Source organism: Phlebotomus argentipes, unplaced genomic scaffold, assembly GCF_947086385.1.
Source record: "Phlebotomus argentipes unplaced genomic scaffold, Phlebotomus argentipes genome assembly scaffold_18, whole genome shotgun sequence".
NCBI classification, from domain to species: Eukaryota; Metazoa; Arthropoda; class Insecta; order Diptera; family Psychodidae; genus Phlebotomus; species Phlebotomus argentipes.
In genome coordinates this window covers 4468493-4487486 of record NW_026776177.1, presented here as the reverse complement: position 1 = coordinate 4487486, position 18994 = coordinate 4468493, and the positions used below count along the sequence as shown (strand labels likewise).

Sequence of the window (18994 nt, the reverse complement as noted above, 5' to 3'; positions counted from 1 at the left end):
TGTGAGTCGGTGAAACATGTCGATCTGTCTTGTTGGGCTTTTTGGCAATTCTGTCTGGGGGTAAATTGAGATGATACATCAAGAAATGGCTGTTAATGTGAAGTAGGAGAAGGGAAATCAATTAAACTGTTTCCCATTCAATCTCCACGCTGTATTTGACAAATAAGACACCATTTCACGAAGATTGAAGGCGCGAGAAGTTGGTGGAAAAACTCCCACAAGCCGATGGAATGCACGCAAGTCACTGTTAAATCAACCTCTTCAGCATATGGTAATCAAAAACGAAGATCAACTATCATTCTCCACGCTTTTGACATCGATTGACCTCAATCAAATTGCTGAATACATTTTTCTCCTTCTTATTTTCACATCTCCGCCGCATGCCTTCTTCGGTGCCTTTCTTCACACCAATCGCCATTGCGCGGAGCGCGAGGAGAGATTCTTAACGCACTTCGCTCATTGGGGAGAGAAAAAAAAGTCGTCAAATTGTCACTGCAATTAAAGATCTTGTCGCTGAGACAAGAGCGAAATGCTGTGAGACAAACAGATCGAGTGGCTAAATTATTCAACGAGTGTCCTCGTCATTTCACGCCAATCAATCTTCATCCACCCGCTCAAACACGCAATCAAATTGGTTTATCAAAATTCTCTCCTCTCTTGCGACATCTAGCTTATATTTATGCTATTCAACTCAACACTCATTTGAATTTTACGGGTCAGAGCTGAATTTTACAAACTAAAAGTTCTGCCCATTTTGACTTAAAGCAATGTCAAGAGCAGAGTTTAATTTCAAAGCAAACGATCTATAATCTTGTCTTTAATAGAAACATCTTCAATAAAGTAATGCTCGCTGCATTGAAAATGTTCGGCAATAATCATTCCAAAAAACCATAATAAAATCCACACAATTACAACGAAAATTATAGCAATTAAATAGTCGTATTATATTTATAATTTAATTGCCACCGCAATTTAATTCCTGCCTATCGCCAGATACGCGAACGCCGCAGTTTGACGATTTACACCATAAATTTACTTATACTTCATTTAAATGTAAGTTTAAATACCCAGCCTGGGGAAGATCATCACGAGCTCGCCTTCCTCTCGCCTTCTCACTCTCGCCATTCGGGGCCCCGCATAGTGGCAGTAAAGTGGCCATCAAAGCGCGTTTAGAGAGTCATAGAGAGTGACTAAATTTCTTTATTATTCCCTCAAATACACACACGCGTGCGCATTTTAATTTACGATTATTTATTTTTATTATTGCAAGTCCTCCTCCAGAATATCAACAGTCAACAGCATCCAAAGACAAGCTCCATCTCAGCACTCTTTTTTTCTCAGCTCCTCTCAACTCGCAGTCCGAATGTGTTAAATGATAATTAAAGTGCCTTCTTTTTGCTCTTTTGTGCTCAACCAGCGACATTTCTCAATTTAACGACCACAGGACAAAATAAACACGCGTGTTGAAACATTTTGAATTATAAATTTTTGAGGGTGGCTTCCTTTGCTTCGCTTTGGCATTGCAGTTGCGCGCTGAGATTTGTATCATGAGCGTTTATTCTTCGGTTGTGAATTACACAAGTTGGACGTTTTATTAGCAACTTTTCAAACAATATATTAAACCGGCAGCGAGACGCAGAATTAACGTGCTCGTTTTCCATCAGTAAAATGACTCTTGTTGAGGCAATAAATGACTTCAGCTCCTGTATATAATTTTCAACAAACCATCAGATGCATTGATTTTTCATAAAATCCAGAAATTCACTTGCATTCAGTTAATGAATCTGAATGCGACACTGATTTTATGCCTTTTTATGCAACACAGTTGATAAATAAAATCTATTTAGCATTTGTAATCTTTATATGCACACGATAATATCGTGTTTTGAGCGATTTACAAAGATATTCAGTTCTTTTTTCTTCATTCTGTATGAAATTCTTAGTTATTTTGATAAAAGTGTTGAAGCTCATGTGAGCAGAATTTCACCTGATTGCCTTATAGCGTATAAAAATGATCCGCAGACTTCGGAATGGGCAGCATTTGATGGACACACTGAGGAGTGGAAGACGAGTGCAAAGTGGGGGAAAAGTTATTAGAATCTGTGGTGATCTCTCTTGTCTCCGCCACCGCCGCAATGCCCAGATTGTCCAGCGCGGATAAATTGAGCGAGAATAGAAGAAATTGATCCATAAAATAATGAGAGAACATGTAAGTGCCATTAAGAAGGTGATTTTATAGCGAAACAGATGTGTTACACTTTGCACTCTCACGCATCCGGTACACTTTGAAATCCGGGCTCTCCGAGCGCAGGGATGGCAGCAAATCCGTGGCACATCCGAGGGTAGGATGAATGCCACGGCATCTCGCGCACACATAATTTGGCGCGCGCGTGAAATATGATCTCGCGCATCTCTCTACAATAATTCATTCTCTTCCGAGCACCGCCGTCGCCCCTCGCATGAATGTGTCCACTTGATTATGACGATCGCCTTCTGCCCACTTGGACCGCTTAATGATGATCGCGGCGGAGCAATTTGCGATCATCGTGCAGAGATTCTCTGCGCCCATCCGCGCAGATGGGCGCAGAGGAGTGCAACTCTCTTGCCAATAATTGACAAATTGGAGCGACAAGGATGTGAGTCGCGCGTTCTTTTCCGCCATCGCATCTGCGCTATCGCTCGGCATCGGCAACAAATTAACACGCCACCAACATCTCTCTCGTTGCCCTTTTTCCCACCTTGCGCACATCCTGGCGACGCCGCGGTCAGGTTTTTATTGCCCTCAGCCTAATTAGACACTCGCGCATCATCCGAGCCGGTCGCCACGGAATGCTGCAGGGGGAGAAAATGATGACCATCAGGTGTGTGGGAGCCGGCAGACGACATTTTCTCAGAAACACATCTCCGAGTGCTGCGGCGATTTCATGCTCTCCTCCTCACTCAACGCCCCTTCGCGCCGCGCATTTGCATTGCGTCGGCTCGCCAATACCAAAAGTCTCACGCAATCCAATTGCTATAACTCGCAAATTCGTGTCTCCCTTTAATAAGATCCCACTATAAGGCCGACAGATCGTCATTTTGCAGAAGAATCTCACAAACACTACGTGGGATTTTATTCACTTTTGGCCCGATATTAATAGCGCGGCTCTGCTGCATTTGCAAGATTTGCAACAAATGCACCTTTGGCTCGTTATCCACGAATTTTCATATCTCCATCGAACGTTGCAGAGGCAGAAGGCCAAAAATTACAGACTGAGTCAAGGGACAGATATTACGCTCCGAAGTGGTGTACAGCTTTGTGGAAGTGTTAGGAATTAGAAGTGGTGAAATATCTAGAATATTTGCAATGTAATAGCTTCTGTTTCAACAAATTGAGGCATTTTCTCTATTATTTTACTTAGAAAAATACATTTTATTGCTTTTCTAGGTTATGCGATTTATATAAAACAGATTTCATCATTTTCATAACCCTTAAAGTCATCAAATTTGTGTTTAAGCTGCAAATATTTCTCTTTTCCTGGACAGAATTAGGCATTTTTAATCGAAAAAAAACTTCTTATTTACTGAGAAAAAGCTTTAAAGTCAATCATAACCTCAAAAAATCTACTTTTAATCTAAAAGAATGTTTCTTTGTTTAGTTATTTCCACGGTTTTCTCTCATTATCTAGTAGACATATTCAGAGATTTACTATATTTACTCATTTACAGATTTGGTAGAATTAAGATTTGTCCTAAAAGGATTTTTTAAGTCGATTTCATAACTTCACAATTAATTCAGAATTTTTCAAAGCATTTTCTGAAAACAAAACTTAGAAATAATTATGATAAGTCAGAATTGAGTGTGAAAAACAGTTGAAGGGGTCGAAGAAGCGATGGAAAATGCCTTAAAAAACGCTCAGAAGTATCAGGAAATGATGTACATATTTGAGGCAATTATCATCCCCTTGGAATGAACAAATTTTAGAACTCTTTCCCAGTCTCTAAACGCAATCAACTTGTTTTCGCATTCAATTATATGCAAAAATTGTTACTATGTTGCTGAACTACAAAGTGAATCATTTCAGAGTAAAATCTAGTGAGAAATCCACTAAAAACCTATTGGCAGTTTATTGAATTGGTATGTACATTTAGAACACCTGAAGTGAAGACCTTTGAACGCAGTAAAATGCACTGTTTCGTGAGACAGAAAGTATTTAGATTGCGGGAAGAAAGCTGAACAACGAAAATGATTACAAGTGAATGGCAGAAAATTGTTTAATTACAGTGAATTGCGATTGTCAATGAAATAGAAATAAACATTTTGAATGTAGTGAATTGAAATTTTGTGCACTTAATGAAGAATTTAGAATTATTAATCGACGTGGGAATATTTATTTCCAGAATTTTGCCATAACTGAATCCTTCTTCTCCAGCATATTCTGTCGATTTCGCATGGTCGCTTGGCTGAATCCTGAAAACAAAAAGAAAAACAGGACATTGAGACTCTTCAATTTGGCTCAAAGAATGAATATTCTTCTACCTTTAACAGGTGCAATTGGTTTCCTGACCATCTTGGGACTTTTCTTGCTGCGATATGGTGACATCCTCTTGTTCTCGTTGTTCACCTTGTTGAAGCGCTTCGGAGATGACTTCATCTTGAGATTCACACCATTCGGACCACTTGTTTGCGCCGTGACATTGCGCTTCTGATCCGTCAACACGGTTGACACACGGAAGGTGTGATTCATCTCCGGCTCGTGCGGTGGATCCTCCCCAAGAGGCTCAACTCCACTGAGAATATTTGCACCACTGGAGCTCGCCGGGGCAAAAAGTGGCACCGGAGGCACAGTTCCATCCATGATGAGGCGCTTCCGCTTCGCCGGATTGCGAAAGATGGCATCATCCGCCTCCTGCAACCTCTTCCCACCGGCCACGCCACCAACAAAATCCAGAACACGAACTCTGCTCAGCGCCTCGAAGGAGTCATTCTGATCCTCATCGGCAAACTTAATGCTCGCCTTGCCGTCGATCAGCTTCTGCAGTCGCTGCAGCTTTCGCTTCAGATTCACATCCATGGTATTGTTGTTGGCCCGCATCAGGAGGAACATCTGTTGCACAAGTTCACATCCCACCAGCAAAGCACTCTTCGCATTTTCCCACTCATTCCTCATCACCGAAATCATTTTCTCCATGTGCAGCAATTGCTGATCCTGCGACACGATCTTCTGCTCCAGATCCTTGTTCCTCATGTGCACCACCAGTATCTCGTGGTCATTGCTCTCCTGCACCTCCTTGCGCATCACCTGCAGCTCATCCCACAGCGTCTTATACTTGTCCATCAGCTCGCTCATTATTCCATTCTGTTCGTCCATTTGGCGCGAATACTTGTCCATAGAAGCCTCCAAGCGGGAAATGTCCTGCACAAAAGGATGAAAAGCGTCAGTTAGCATTGAAGGGTTAAGCATTTAAACAGTTGTTGTTATTTGAATTCTAGAGAAACTCTTCAAAGTCCAGCGAGATTAACAATGAGGTTATATAACATCACAGTGACAATCAACACACCGGCAAACGAGATTCCAAAACATCCCCATTTCACCCTGACAAGATGTTCAGCTCAATCCGTCACATAGCCAGGATGTATCCTGGTCTCAGGCAGACGTTGCTGCTGCAGAAGAGCACGGAAATCCCCATTGCGTACACTTCCACGAGAGCGCTCAGCCTCAGCCAGAGACGCCTCAAGAGCAAGGACAAGAAGAAGGACCACAAGAAGCCGACAAAGGTGGAGATCAACGAGGATCTCCTGCGGGAGCACATCAAGTACGACACTCTGATGGATCACATGCAGAAGGCCATCGTGAATCTCAAGGAAGAGTACATCCGGAACATCTCCCTGCGCTCCACCACAGGCGCCTTGGAGGAACTGAAGGTGAAGGTGGACGGAAAGGAGCACAAGCTGCAGGAGTTGGGACAGATTATCCGGAAAAATCCACAAGTTGTGGTGATAAATCTGAGTGGTTTTCCCCAAACAATTCCCGCAGTTTTGACCACACTGCAGAAGAGTGGCATGAATTTGAATCCCCAACAAGACGGAACCACTCTGTTCATCACTGTCCCTCCCGTGACGAAGGAGCACCGTGAAAATCTGGCAAAAGGGGCGAAGGCGCTCTTCATCAAGTGCCGCGACACCATCCGGACAACCCAGAACGACACCGTGAAGAAGATCAAGCGATCAGACAGCGTGAGTGAAGACATTGGCTACAACATTCAACACCAAATCGTGGCCATTGGGGACAAATTTGTGGCTGAGGCGGAGAAAATCCACGAGACGAAGCACAAAGAACTCTTGGGAGACAAGAAGTAGGGAGAAATAAAGACTTTTTCGCATGTTCAGTACTCACCGAAGTGTCCTGAACGCCATCCAAAGTGAGTATCTTGCGCTGTTCTTCGGTGTTCTTCTTGAATTTGGCCTTCAGAATCATCATATTCTGATTCCTCTTGATCTTAATCAGTGTGTTTGTAACACTACTGATCTCCTGATACAGCCGATCGATCTTCTGATTGTCCAGCGAAGCACTCTTGATCACCACAGTCGCTTCTTCCTGCACAACATGAGCGGCTTTCGTCGCTTCCAGCCTCTTAATTTCACTCGCCTGGGCGGCGATCTTCTCCTCTTGCTGCTGTATGATCTTCTTCAGGCGCTGGATCTCCTCCTCCTGACACGCTGTTTTCTTCGCATAGAACTCCACTGGCAAATTGGATCTGAGAATGTTCTGGCGACACGTCGTGCGGATCTTCTTGGCACGACTGGCGTACTTCAGCGTGTTGTACGTGTCGTCGTACATGAGAGACGAAGGAGACACATTGGCGATCATCACGGTCTGGCAGTTGCCGCCCAGGCTGTCCTTCAGGATCCTCGTGAGATTGGAGTCCCTGCAGAAAGAGCGCTGATTAGAATGCTGTCGGCTAAATCATCGATTCCACACGAAAGACTCACCGATACGGGATGTGATCCAGACCGTCTGCCAGCTTGTTGATGCAATTGCCGAGGGCCAGGAGTGACTTGTTGATGCTGGCGCCTTCCTTAAAGCGCACCCCGATGCCCTTGGTGCTGGAGGCCCTCTCACTGCCCGCCAGATCGATCATAGACAGCTTCACTGTGCGCTTCTGGCTCGTCTTCAAGTCCTCCATGCGAATGTGCACCTGGAAGATTGCGTGACTCCTGCTGCTCTCCGCATTCGCGTCCGTCGGATGCTGCGTGCGGTTCTGGTTGCCCTGCGAGAGAAGCGCGATGAGCTCCTTGGCGTCGTAGATTGGCTTCAGACTGAGCCCGGACACCACAACGCCCGATGAGTCTTCCCTCAGCTTCAGCGGTCCCGCCTTCGTGAGCAGATTCATCACCTGCTCGTTGTACACCTCCAAATAGGACACACCGATGGCGAACTTGCGCTCCTGCTGCAGCTCGCCCATCTGCCGGAACAGCTCCTGGATCGTGAGATAAGTGATGCCAGGCGTGCCTTCCTTGCCCAGCATCGTGAACGTCTTCCCGGCACCTGTGGCGCCGTACACAAACACCGAGCAGTTGAAGCCTTCCATCACGGAGGCGATCAGAGGCTCCATGCACGTCGCATAGATGTCCGCATTAACGGCCTCCGCCCCAAACACGTAATCGTACTCCATCGGCATCTTCTTCCGGACGCGTTTCGTCACGTCGCGGTGCTTCACCTTGGAGCCGTGGAAGAAGAACTCATCGTCATCATCCTCCGGATCGAACAGTAGATTCTGTCCGTCCATAACGCGGACAATTGTCCTCTGATTGGCCTCCAATTCCTGTCGACTGAAGGGCCTCACCCGGACAGCCACACGCATCTTTCCTTCCTTCCGAGCCATCTCTCACCTCAAAAACCAAATCCACGCACCACAGAGCCACTCACACGCTTATCTTCACCAGACTTTGTCTATTTTCCACACTTCCTATTTCTTTCTGGAGAATTTTACATGAAAACTTCACAAAACGCTTTTGTTGCCTCAAAAACCGTTTGTTTTCCCTTCCGTTTGGGCGTCTCTGATGCGACAGCAACGCCACTTAATCGCTTTCAAGCAGTCCATAACTGCTAGAAAGCGACATTCGAATGTAACGGCTGTTCGACTAGCCGAGACACAGGCCACAATTCGGCTGCCTCGGACTTTTCGCCTGAGTTCAGCACCTTTCTGGGAAGTTCCATCCCAAGATTTTCCATTTTCTATTCAACCTGCGCGGGAACGAGATTTTTCGAGATTTGACACCCGTTTGACAAGTCAATGTGCGCAGCACATAACCTCATATTGTAGAGCAACACCAAAACAATAGTCTCTTCTTGGTGGAATTATCCCGAATTTCCCTGATCAGAGTGAATCCTCGTGGCGACAATGAAGCTCATCACATATAATTTTCTCACATCAAAATTCATCCGCGGCGTAAAAGTTGGTTATCCGCTGAAATTGAACGTAAGTTGTTTGGCGACATCCCTCAAGGAAGAGCCTTTCTCAGTCAATTTTCTCATTTCCAGGTTGTCCAGAAGGAGATCAAGAATTCCGAATACAATCCAGAATTTATCACACGCATGATCCCGAGATTAGACTGGTCTGGCGTCTGCTTTGCCGCTGAACAGGTAATTAAGTTGATGGATTTCCCCTGTTAAGACTTGCTGACAATTCTCTCATCCCTCCTTCCAGGTGGGCTGTGGGGGTGATTTGCCCAAGGAGTTCAATGATCAGATCACAGGTGACACGGAAATCCTCCAGCGGTTGCACCACATCCTTCTGGAGATCGACATCATCGAGGGGAATCTACAATGTCCGGAAACTGGCCGTGTGTTTCCCATATCGAACGGCATTCCCAACATGTTGCTCAACGAAGAAGAGGTTTAGCTTCCTCGACAGATATATTTCTCTAGACAACAAATGCAAAAAAATAAAAACCCATATAAACAAATCTTCCTGTGTGGAATTCCCGTGGAGACTCAGAGAAGGAACTTCAGATTCTGGTCTGTGCGAGTGCGTCTGAGTACTTCCTTCAGTGCTCGGCTCGTGTCGAGGCCCCACTGGTCGATGGGCACCCGGTCGATGACGGCGGATCGGCCACCGGAGAGTGAGTGGAGGAACTTCCAGTAGCTGGGCCGCAAGTTGAGCGGCTCCACCATGGCGGCGTGGAAGAGAGTGGCCGTGAAGGTGCAGTAGAGAAAGATAGTGGCGCCAGGCACTCGCGGCAGGATCTTCCGCTCGATGCCCAACTTGTACGTAATCTGCAGCATCTTCCACATGATATAGAGGCAGACACTGGTGTCTGGATACTGGGAAAACATCGTGCTGGCCAGCAATCCCGCCGGCACTGCGTGGAAAGGCGAATCCCGGCCGATCAGGTGACGCAAGGAGCATGAAGTGGCGCGAAAGAGGGCCGAAAAGCCGCCCAGGAAGAGAGCAATCTTCACCACATCGCGACTTCTCAGGATGCGCTTAATTGTGCCGGGATTCCTGATGATCTTGCCCATCTGGAAGACTAGTGACAGCGTCAATTGCAATCCCAGGCCCACGCAGAAGAGCTTCGAGCCACCGTGGAGTGTGTACGAGGCGCAGGAGCCACGGTGGGGACATGAGAAGTGCCTCGGAAGGGTTCTCAGGAAGTTTATCACCCTCTCGCGAATGCCCCTGAGACTGTCGCCCAGGGGAAAGCTCGGTCGAGGGCGCGGTGGTTCGGCTGCTGCTTCCTCAGGCGGCTGGGCTTCCTCGCTCTTGCCCACCACGAAGCGAATGATGTCAAACAGGCCATCATTCTGAGTCTTATGCAGGCCTGAGCGATAGTAGAAGAGCAGAAGAGTGGCGCTCAGACCGAATATCATCACTCGTCCATGCTTCACGGGATGCACAAGTCCGCGGGATTCCAGCATTCGCCAGTACGTTTCTGTGGCCACATTGGCGACGTACAGACATAGCAAGCCGCGCCTCGAGGGACGCTCCACGAGGATGGCGAAGAAACTGGCCAGCCACGATGGCACAAATGCCACTGTGAGGAAGTAAAGCTTGCCCAGCCAGCGCCGCAGGAGGCACACGAACATGGAGAAGGTGAAGGCATTTGTGGTGAGGAATGCCGTGGACTGAAGCATGCCCTGAATCGTCCGCTTGATGTCCTTGCGTGTGGGAATCTTCCCTCGCATAACCAGAGAGAGCTGCGAAGAGTGAAAGTTTGAGAAACCAGCTCTGCAAGTGCTCATAAAATTGACGCATTTTACCAAGTACACAGCGGAATATATCCGGAGGGACTCCTTGCACGACTGCAGCAGTAGCCCAGCAGTGGCATTCACACAGTGATCCGTCCAGGGATGCATGTACTCAATGCAGGTGCTGGGAATGCCCGCCAATTTGCTCATGTGTGTCATTGTGGCGACCGTGACGACGTTCCAATTGTCCTGGCCACTTGACTTTTCTGCCCTCTCCTCGCGATTAGATAGTGTCACTGAGTGGCCTGCAGACCCTCTCGCGAAGACTGATTTATGACTCTCTATGCCTATCAGACGCACAAATCCCTGCAAGAAGCGCCCACAGTGTGAGAACTTTGGCCTTTGACCCTCAACCAAACAACGCCTCACATGTATTACCTCACGGTCATCACTAGCCAAATCGACTTCTTAATCATTTCTCCCTGATTTTTACGTATTCAATCGAAGCTCTATTTATTTTGTACTCCACTTTCAAGCACTTTTCCTCCACTTGTCTTTCTCTCTCTCTTGTTTCTTCGCGTTCTCCACACTTTCGCACACACGAATGACAAAAAACAGCTGACGGGGGGCGCCGACAGCGCCACCCGTGACTGGTGGAGGAGCTGACGCGGCGCGCAATTTTCAGATTCCGAAGTCTTTAACCCTTCAACGATTTCCCTTCAAATAAATGATAAATGTTGATTTATTTGGGTTGTAGCCGTTGTAGGATGAATCATACGTAAACCGATAACTTTGTCGCTGTGAAAGAGAAAGCAAAACTTCCAAGAAAGCTTCGCGCTTCAGTGAAAATATTACATGAATAGCTTCGATTTTCATTGAATGATGAATTATAGAAGTTTACCTTGAATTTCTGATGGCACAACGTTGATTTCCCACAAGAAAAGAAAAAGAAAAAGAAAGAGCATCGAAATTTAATTGTGACTTCCTTACCAAGAAAATTCTTTATTATCGTTATAGTAGATAATATTCAGTAATTACATTACAGTTACACTTCTCATGCTTCATGTTCTTGTTCCATTTTACATCTACGAATGCCTAATATTGAGAGAAAGAGAAACAGTTTTGACAAAAATTGTATCTTTCTTGTTTATAAAATAAGAATTGGACTCTTCTATTGGCTATTCTTCTCCCCTTTTCTCCACTTATTCTACAATATTCAACTACACATTAAAGTATTTGCGTACACAACAAAGTCATTCTTGACCGAATGTTGGGATGATTTAAGCAAGAGAAAACAAAGAGTGGATTCTTTTCTTTTTTGGTTTAATTTGCAACACCTTCGGCAAACTTCTTCTCATCAGCCAAGTAAGTAAGATTATTGTGAGTACAATTGCGCCCCGGTTGGATGAACTTGAGGAGTGTGTTGGAGTGTGTTGGAGTGGAAGAAGCCCAAAAGATTCACTTTGAATGTTTACAACTTCTTATCATCTTCAAATTGTCTCTCTCTCTAAATCGCCATCAAGTCGAGAAGAAAAAAATGAAAGAAAACATCTCGAATTAAAAAGACATTTAATTTTTTTTTGTTGCATTTTCTAGTATTTTTCTCACCACTTTCATCATCAATATTTTTAACTTTACTTTCATCATCGAATCTCTACATTTAATTACTTTTAAAACTCTTAGTCAAACATCACAAAAAAGTTGTATTATATGTTCATTAATCAGCTTATCTTCATTTTACTCTTTATCTTCTCTTTTTTTCTTCTTCTTCTTCCTCTTCTTTATATCTCAAAAATATAAACATTTTCCCGCGATGGTTTTTTTTCTCTCTAAAATCTTCATTTCTATTACTAAAATTTTTATTTTTCTTCCAACTTGTTTTTTATCATGACTTTCTTCGCAATATATAATCCGGAAAATCTCTGGAGGGAAATCATAATTTTGTATTAAATCACTTTTTCTTGTTGTTTGTTCTCTGTTGTGTGGAAAAATTTAATGCCAACTTCACGATTGTTCTTGTTATATATATTTTTTAATCTGTGCAAGGGTTTTTCTTTTTCATCATAAAACTTTTTTTTATATCATCATTTAGAAAATGGCACGGTTTTGGTGAAAAGACAAAGAAAACAAGAAAAAAACATCGTGAAAATTAAGTTTTCGTCTATCGAACGAGTCAACACAAAAATATTCAATTTCTATTCAATAGCAACAGAAATATAATGTATAGATAATTAAAAAGAGGTTGTGAATAAAAAAAATTACTCAATGATCGTCAAATATTAAATATATTACACTTCAAAAATGTTTATTTCTCACTATTCATCATCATTCTTGTGTAATCCATTAATATAGACACTACGTTAAGTTAATTGTAGTTTTCATTTTCTCATAATAATCGTTAATGTTTCCTTCTCTCTCCTCTCTCTCTCTCTATTTCTTCCTCTCTTCCTCCGCCATCTCAAAACGCGTCTCTTTCCGTTTGCAATCGCTTCTTGGGTACACTTTTTCTTCAATATATCAACAGTATATTATGATTTTTGTCAATTTCCATCATATAAATATTATTAATTTTATATTTAATATTATCATAGTAATAATTAATCGTGTGCACAGAAAGTCGCTGTTATAACTCCATGTCTTGCGCCTCATCCTCACTAAATTCAGACATACTCGATTCACTGTCGGAACTCTCCACATGCTCCTGGTCACGGAGAGCTTCTTCTGTGGCGAATCTCTTCACGTAATCTTTTCAGGGAAAGAAAGAGAGTCAAAATCCACAACAAAATCAATCAGCGAGCAACAGAAAAAAAACAAAACTCACCTGATACTTTCTTTTTATACTCCTCCGGCTTGTGAAGATACATGGCGGCCGCATCTCCGTTGAGAGGATCCACAGGATTCGGATATGTGAGTAGCTGCGGCAGAAAGGATTCGAAAATGTTGCTCAGATCTGCAAAAGAGAAGGAAAAAGTGTCAATTTTCGACAATATTCAAGGGAAAGAAAGGACTTCTTGTGCAATTTTCCAGACCATAAAGAGCAGTCCACGCTTGATTGATGACATCTAAGCACACCGTTCCAGACACCTCGTCAATATTGGGATGATACACTTTGTTCATGAACCCGATGCTCGGTGACTTGAAAGGATAGTGCTCAGGCAGATGGACGCGCACCTTCCACACGCCTCCCTCATAAGGAGCTGTTGAGGAAAACAAGACAGAATAATTTACTCACACCATTGCATACACATTAGCCCGTATTCCTCTATGATAGTGATTTTTCTTTCTTCAATTTAATCAAATTCAGTTACAACAACTGCCGATGGAACTCACGAACTGCACGCAATTTCAAGTGGAATAATAGTGAAATAGCGATACAGATTGCATATATGTCTTGTTTCACATTTCTATGCAACTCAGTGAATTTTATTTAGCTTTCATATAATAAAAAAATCCTCAGTAAATATATTTCCCAGCATAATATCAAAAGGTTTCAATTACTGCATGACATATTTTCTCTCTCATAAAAAACAGAAAGAGAAAAAGCCACATTCCTCACATTCTAGCATCATGTTTCATTATTTTTTTTCTCTTTTCAGCATAATCTCAACAAAATGATTCTAATTCACAAATAAATTATTAAACTCACTTCCTCGTGGTCCGAAGAATTTCACGCAAAATTCATTGAGTCCGCCTAAAATCGTCACTTCGTGCTTACTCTCGATTCTGGAAAGGACAAATCACCGACAGTGAAAGCAATTCTACATTCACTAAATAATCTCCTTACAATTTAATCACATCTGTGTCCATGCGACGCTTTCCCGCACTCGGAGACGACATCCTTCCTTATGTCTTCTCTTCCTGCGTCGAAGGGCTCAAGGGGAAAAATTCTTTCCTTTTCTTTTGACTATTTGTTCTTTTCGCTTATGGTTTCTTTCTTCGAGTATGGCGAAAAAAAGGGAAAATGCGAAAATAAAGAGAAATTTCGAAGGGATTTATCTAGCGAAGCATAAAGTGCTCTCTCTGTCTCTTCTCGTCTGCTTGAATCCCTTCGTCTTCTTTGCCTCCGCACGACTTTCGACCTCCTTTGTCGTCGCCCTTCAGCACAAGATGAGAAATCGTCTTGTGCTCTTCCTTGCCCTCGCCAAACTCCTGAAGAATCCACTGTCACTGTAGAACAATCTGCAAAGAAACAAGCAGAAAGTGAGTGATTAATAATAAAATTATTGGTTTCACTCCTGTTTTTGCCATTTCCCCACCGTCCGCAATGGGATAAACAGCGAGAGGCAAAGAGTAAATCTTCAAAAGTGATCCATTTAAATTAGAAGAGGTGCGCCTCATTGTGAAGACAATTTTGCTTCCACCAGAGAGCTCTCATGTACGCCCCAGACAATGATGGGTTGTTCCTCTGTGTGGCATTCGGAGCACGATATGAGCTCCACAATAAATTCATCTCACGATTGAGTTAATTCTTAATTAGAGATTCTCCCTTTCTGTATTGTCTATTCAACATCTATTATTGTGTAAATTGTAAATCATGTCAGCTTCAGCCTTGGTGATCTCTCTCTCTCTCACTCCTCTGTATGTTTTTTTCCTCTCCAATCCCACCGAAGGTGCTCTTCTTGCCCCAATACCTCCCATACACTCTCACCACAGCAAAAATCTCTCGATAAAACATAATAAATTTCGTCTGAGAGCATAAAAATACCATCTCTTTCACCGACAGTCTCTCCACTTCCACTCTTTTGCCATTTCACACAACTTTTCCTCGTTGTCCAGGTTAAAATGATTTTTTTTCTTCAGTCTCACAAGTTTAAAAAATAAACATTATAGTGGCCAAAAACATCGACCAATTACTTGTGCTTTACATTCACATCTTGAGCAATCAACAAACTCCCACTGAAAATAATGTATTAGGAAAATACACAACAAGAAATAAATAAATTGGCTTTGTCTCTCTATTTTTTTACATCTCCTCACTTGACGCTCTTGTGTCTTATGTTTTGGATTCAATACACAAAAAGACAGAGAACAAATACAGCGAAGAAGCAGAAAACTAGCAACAATATGTGAGATAATTTTTTAAATATATCTAATTTTTTCCTATGCAGTAAATGTTAGTTTTGCCATCATTGTCAATATTCACACTCAATTTTTATTATAATTGTCCAATAAACGGTGCCAATTTTTATATAACACGTGAATGAAGACGAAATACAATGAATTAAATTCCTCCAAACATTGCTAATTATTGATAAACATATGCTGACCTAATGAATCTAATTTAAATCTTATATACTCGCCTTCTCAACCAATCGTGTATCTTCGCACACAATGTCTAAGAAAAGCCAAATGCGATTTATAGAGTCAACTATTGTAATTCACCATAAATCAATCTGCATGCATGAGCTTTGCGATATCTATCAGAATGTATATAGAGAGGCAGTGCAACTCCCCACTTTGGCCTCCCACTGCTCCACACCACTGACATTTGGTGATTTTACTGCCGTTGAAATATTTCTAGATGCCCTTCATTATTATTATTATTGCTCTGTGCCGTTTTAAATTGCTTTCGTCATTTCTGCCTTTAGCAAACACAAAATATTCCCACCTTTTCTACCATCTCTGCATGATTCTTTTTCTCTCATGCACATCAAGTCACATTTTCCTATGTTAAGAGTTAATATTTTGGACTGAAACTGTGAACTAAAGATCATCATCATGAAGAACATTATTCAATCAGTGAAACTGTCAACATGACGCTACTGAACAAATGTCTGGAACATTTTACGCTTCTCCCTATTTTATACGCAATCACTGCCTGATGTAATATGTTCAAGTACAGCGTGAATAATAAAAAAAAATCTACTATTCTAATATAAGCTGTTTCCAGGGGCATTTCACTCGAGTTCACGTGTTTTTTTCTTCCTTTCTTCAACATAAAGTTGATAAGATATTTTTTACAAATACAACAATTCATTTTAGTGGAGTGAAAATTATTGAATTCCAGATCATCCCAGACTTGTAGGAGTTCACAGGGAGATGGTGGATGAGCGGAGGTGGAGCCATTGCACCGATGTTGATGGAGAGAAAACACAGAGAAGAAAAACATCCAGTTCACTCTCTCACTGAAAAGAGCGCATGTTCATGTATCGATCAGCTGTTTTGGCTGTCATTGCTCAAATTGCCTCTCTCTATCCATCGCATTGCTGCTCTTCGCACTGTCCTCTTCCATCATCAATATATTACATTGTGTGTTTGATTTCATTGCACGCTCCTCTTCTCTCTCACTCGCACTTTGTTGACACGACATAATGATGATGACAACATCAACGAGTTGCCCCGTTACGTCTCCACTTTGGAGAGCGCCTCTTCGTCCCCTCCACTCCTCCCCTGTGACCTAAACCCTCGTCCATCGACTTCTCTCTCTCTCTCTCGCGCGCGCCCTGTTTTCCTCCCTCGCCTTTTTGGAGCACCCGAAAATGCGCCCCAGCTAGGAGACCACAAATTTACACCTAACATCTTTCCTTCAAACGAACAGCCCTTCTTCTCTCCCTCTCTAAAGTGCCCTCTTCTCCGTCTGTCGCGCTCGGAACAAAGAAACAACGCAAAACCCCTTTCTCTCCATATTACTTAACCAGCTCTCTTTGCACCCTTAATAAAGAACCTCTTCTTGATGCAATATCATTACTTTTTATTGCAATTTTTCTCACCTTTCACACCACGATTGAATATCACTCCTTATCACACAATAGTCATTTTATCAGAATACATCTTTGTCTCTCCTTCTTCATTATGATGCTTCGTTTCTCCTATTTTCGTTTTTGCACTATTTTATTATAGGGATTCTTCTCTATCAGATGTGCATCTAAATTTGCATTGAAATTCAGTTGCACACCTAATAAAACATGCCTATATATTCTCAATAATAATTTTCCCTAACATACACTGCTCTTCCTTCCTTTTTTCAAATTACAAACGAGTCACTTTATTTATAGCTCCACTGTTTTTTCTCCTTCTCACTCGCTTTTTTTCATCAATTTTCTTTCAAGCTTCGACGAATTCACGATTTTTATGGCATGGTGTAGATGTGATAAAAATACAAATGGCTCTCCCTTATTGATTGCAAAAAGAAGAAGGAAAAAAAACCAGTAGTTGTGGACAAAAGCACTCTTTCGACAACTCAAGTTGCCATTCAGAATTCAGAAAGCAGAATATTGCAATATTACAGTGTATAAACACCCAAAAAAATAAAATACCATGAATTTATATGTCTCTTAATTCTCTCAATTCTCTCTCTTTCTCTCGCTTTATCTGATTTATATCACTGCGTATTTTATTTTACAACAAACTTTTCTTTTCGCCTCTTCTTCACAAAGTTTGTATTGAATTCTTTGCGTCTTTTTATGCAATTCGCGCAATTAAATGAAATTTTGGCAATTCCTCTCTATCATCTCTTTGCACTCAAACACTAAAGACCCATGAATATTCCCTCTTTGTTCAGGCCACAGACTTTTGCTTCGTGAGCCAAGAGACAAATGCCAACTCTACTGGTATCTTCAGTCGTTTCCTATGGATTGGGTAAAGTGCGTAATGAGTCTCGCTTCGTGTGTGCGTAATATTTTCGACAGGCTGATTTGCGGGGTCAAGTGGGGAGAGACGACTCCGAAGGTTTCCACACACACACACCAGAAACTTAATCAATAAATTCAAAGCTGGGATTATCATAAAAAAGAAATCTGGGAAATAGGGAGACTTTCATTGTCTCCTGCAGAGAAGAGTCAGCCTTTTTATACATATCATATCATTTTATTCCTCATCTGACGGAACACAGAATCAGACAAAAAAAACCCAGCGAAGCGGGGGAGAGATAAAAGACCTCCACATAGAATGTTTTCCGCGAGACAAAATAAACAAGATGTGTGTCCTGATAACGTGATAACCATGGAGAGTCGTTGTGAGCAAGAGAGCAGAGAAGTGACACCTCTGCAGAAACGTCTTAATCAATTAATGCAAGCTGAATATGCGGATTAATTGAAACACTGAGAGAGATTGCCTGTAACTTATCTCTCATCCTCTTCTAACCAACCTAGGAAAATCACGCAACACTGCCACGAGTGCGAGCGAGACAGAGAGATTGAGAAACACAAGAGTGGCAACAGCGCACTTTCTATTCCAATATCAACATTATGTAGTTGGTGTTATTTTTTCTCTCTCTATTACAATTTATATATAAATGTACATATATATATATATAGCACATACAACTTCTTCTTCACTTCTTCTCAATTGGAGCCCCCACAAAATGTTCCACCACGACTCGCGATGATGACGCGAGAGCGGATTGTGCTTGACTGACGCGCAACTTTTCAAGTCAGCAGACCTTGGGGTCTGCGATGCTTTTCTAGGTTCCTCTCTCTCACATTTAGGCACCCATTGCCGTCTCTCTCCCACCCTGTATTTCCTCAACTGACCACCTAATCTGAAGTTTACCCAATTTTATCACAAACGCTGCTGCGATCCTACACTTTCATTTTTTCGCCATGCCATCTCGCTCTCTCACAAACCCCGAAAAAGGCATATTTAGCCATAAACCATAAAGAGTCATCCTCTCTCTCTCTCTCTCCTTCTACCCACAATAATCATTTGGCAACAATGATAAATATATACTCGTCTCTTTCCTATCAGCAAAAACAACATCATGGCTACCAACGATATTTATGTATATTTCTATGCAATTTTCAATTTCAATACACTTCCTCAATATCGTTATTTCCCAAATATCGCATTCAACCCAAGGAAGAAAGAAAAAAAAACCATTCCGA

The 18994-nt window shown here is 42.4% G+C and overlaps 5 protein-coding genes across 5 annotated transcripts; 2 read left to right on the top strand and 3 right to left on the bottom strand.

Annotated features, from left to right (window-relative positions):
- Positions 1-4282: 4282 nt before the first annotated feature.
- LOC132259637 (kinesin-like protein KIF18A) lies at positions 4283-8155 on the bottom strand. Its single transcript, XM_059757351.1, has 4 exons — positions 6974-8155; positions 6378-6909; positions 4520-5396; positions 4283-4450 (listed from the first exon to the last, which is right to left on the bottom strand). Exons 1-4 carry the CDS (start codon positions 7864-7866, stop codon positions 4371-4373), a joined length of 2382 nt encoding a protein of 793 aa, XP_059613334.1. The 5' UTR covers positions 7867-8155; the 3' UTR covers positions 4283-4370.
- On the top strand, positions 5527-6377 carry LOC132259655 (ribosome-recycling factor, mitochondrial). Its single transcript, XM_059757380.1, has one exon. The coding sequence runs from the start codon at positions 5585-5587 to the stop codon at positions 6338-6340; it is 756 nt and encodes a 251-aa protein (XP_059613363.1). The 5' UTR covers positions 5527-5584; the 3' UTR covers positions 6341-6377.
- A 132-nt stretch (positions 8156-8287) lies between the features above and the next one.
- Positions 8288-8950, top strand: LOC132259662 (multifunctional methyltransferase subunit TRM112-like protein). Its single transcript, XM_059757386.1, has 3 exons — positions 8288-8463; positions 8526-8627; positions 8692-8950. The coding sequence occupies exons 1-3, from the start codon at positions 8386-8388 to the stop codon at positions 8884-8886; spliced, it is 375 nt and encodes a 124-aa protein (XP_059613369.1). The 5' UTR covers positions 8288-8385; the 3' UTR covers positions 8887-8950.
- Positions 8951-8975: 25 nt separating this feature from the next.
- On the bottom strand, positions 8976-11120 carry LOC132259647 (transmembrane protein 135-like). The gene is made up of 3 exons (XM_059757363.1): positions 10611-11120; positions 10245-10538; positions 8976-10181 (listed from the first exon to the last, which is right to left on the bottom strand). Exons 2-3 carry the CDS (start codon positions 10389-10391, stop codon positions 8979-8981), a joined length of 1350 nt encoding a protein of 449 aa, XP_059613346.1. The 5' UTR covers positions 10392-10538; positions 10611-11120; the 3' UTR covers positions 8976-8978.
- A 670-nt stretch (positions 11121-11790) lies between these two features.
- Positions 11791-17284, bottom strand: LOC132259660 (ubiquitin-conjugating enzyme E2 H). The gene is made up of 6 exons (XM_059757384.1): positions 16883-17284; positions 13957-14351; positions 13819-13895; positions 13202-13369; positions 12994-13122; positions 11791-12917 (listed from the first exon to the last, which is right to left on the bottom strand). Exons 2-6 carry the CDS (start codon positions 14007-14009, stop codon positions 12796-12798), a joined length of 549 nt encoding a protein of 182 aa, XP_059613367.1. The 5' UTR covers positions 14010-14351; positions 16883-17284; the 3' UTR covers positions 11791-12795.
- Between the last annotated feature and the right edge of the window lie 1710 nt (positions 17285-18994).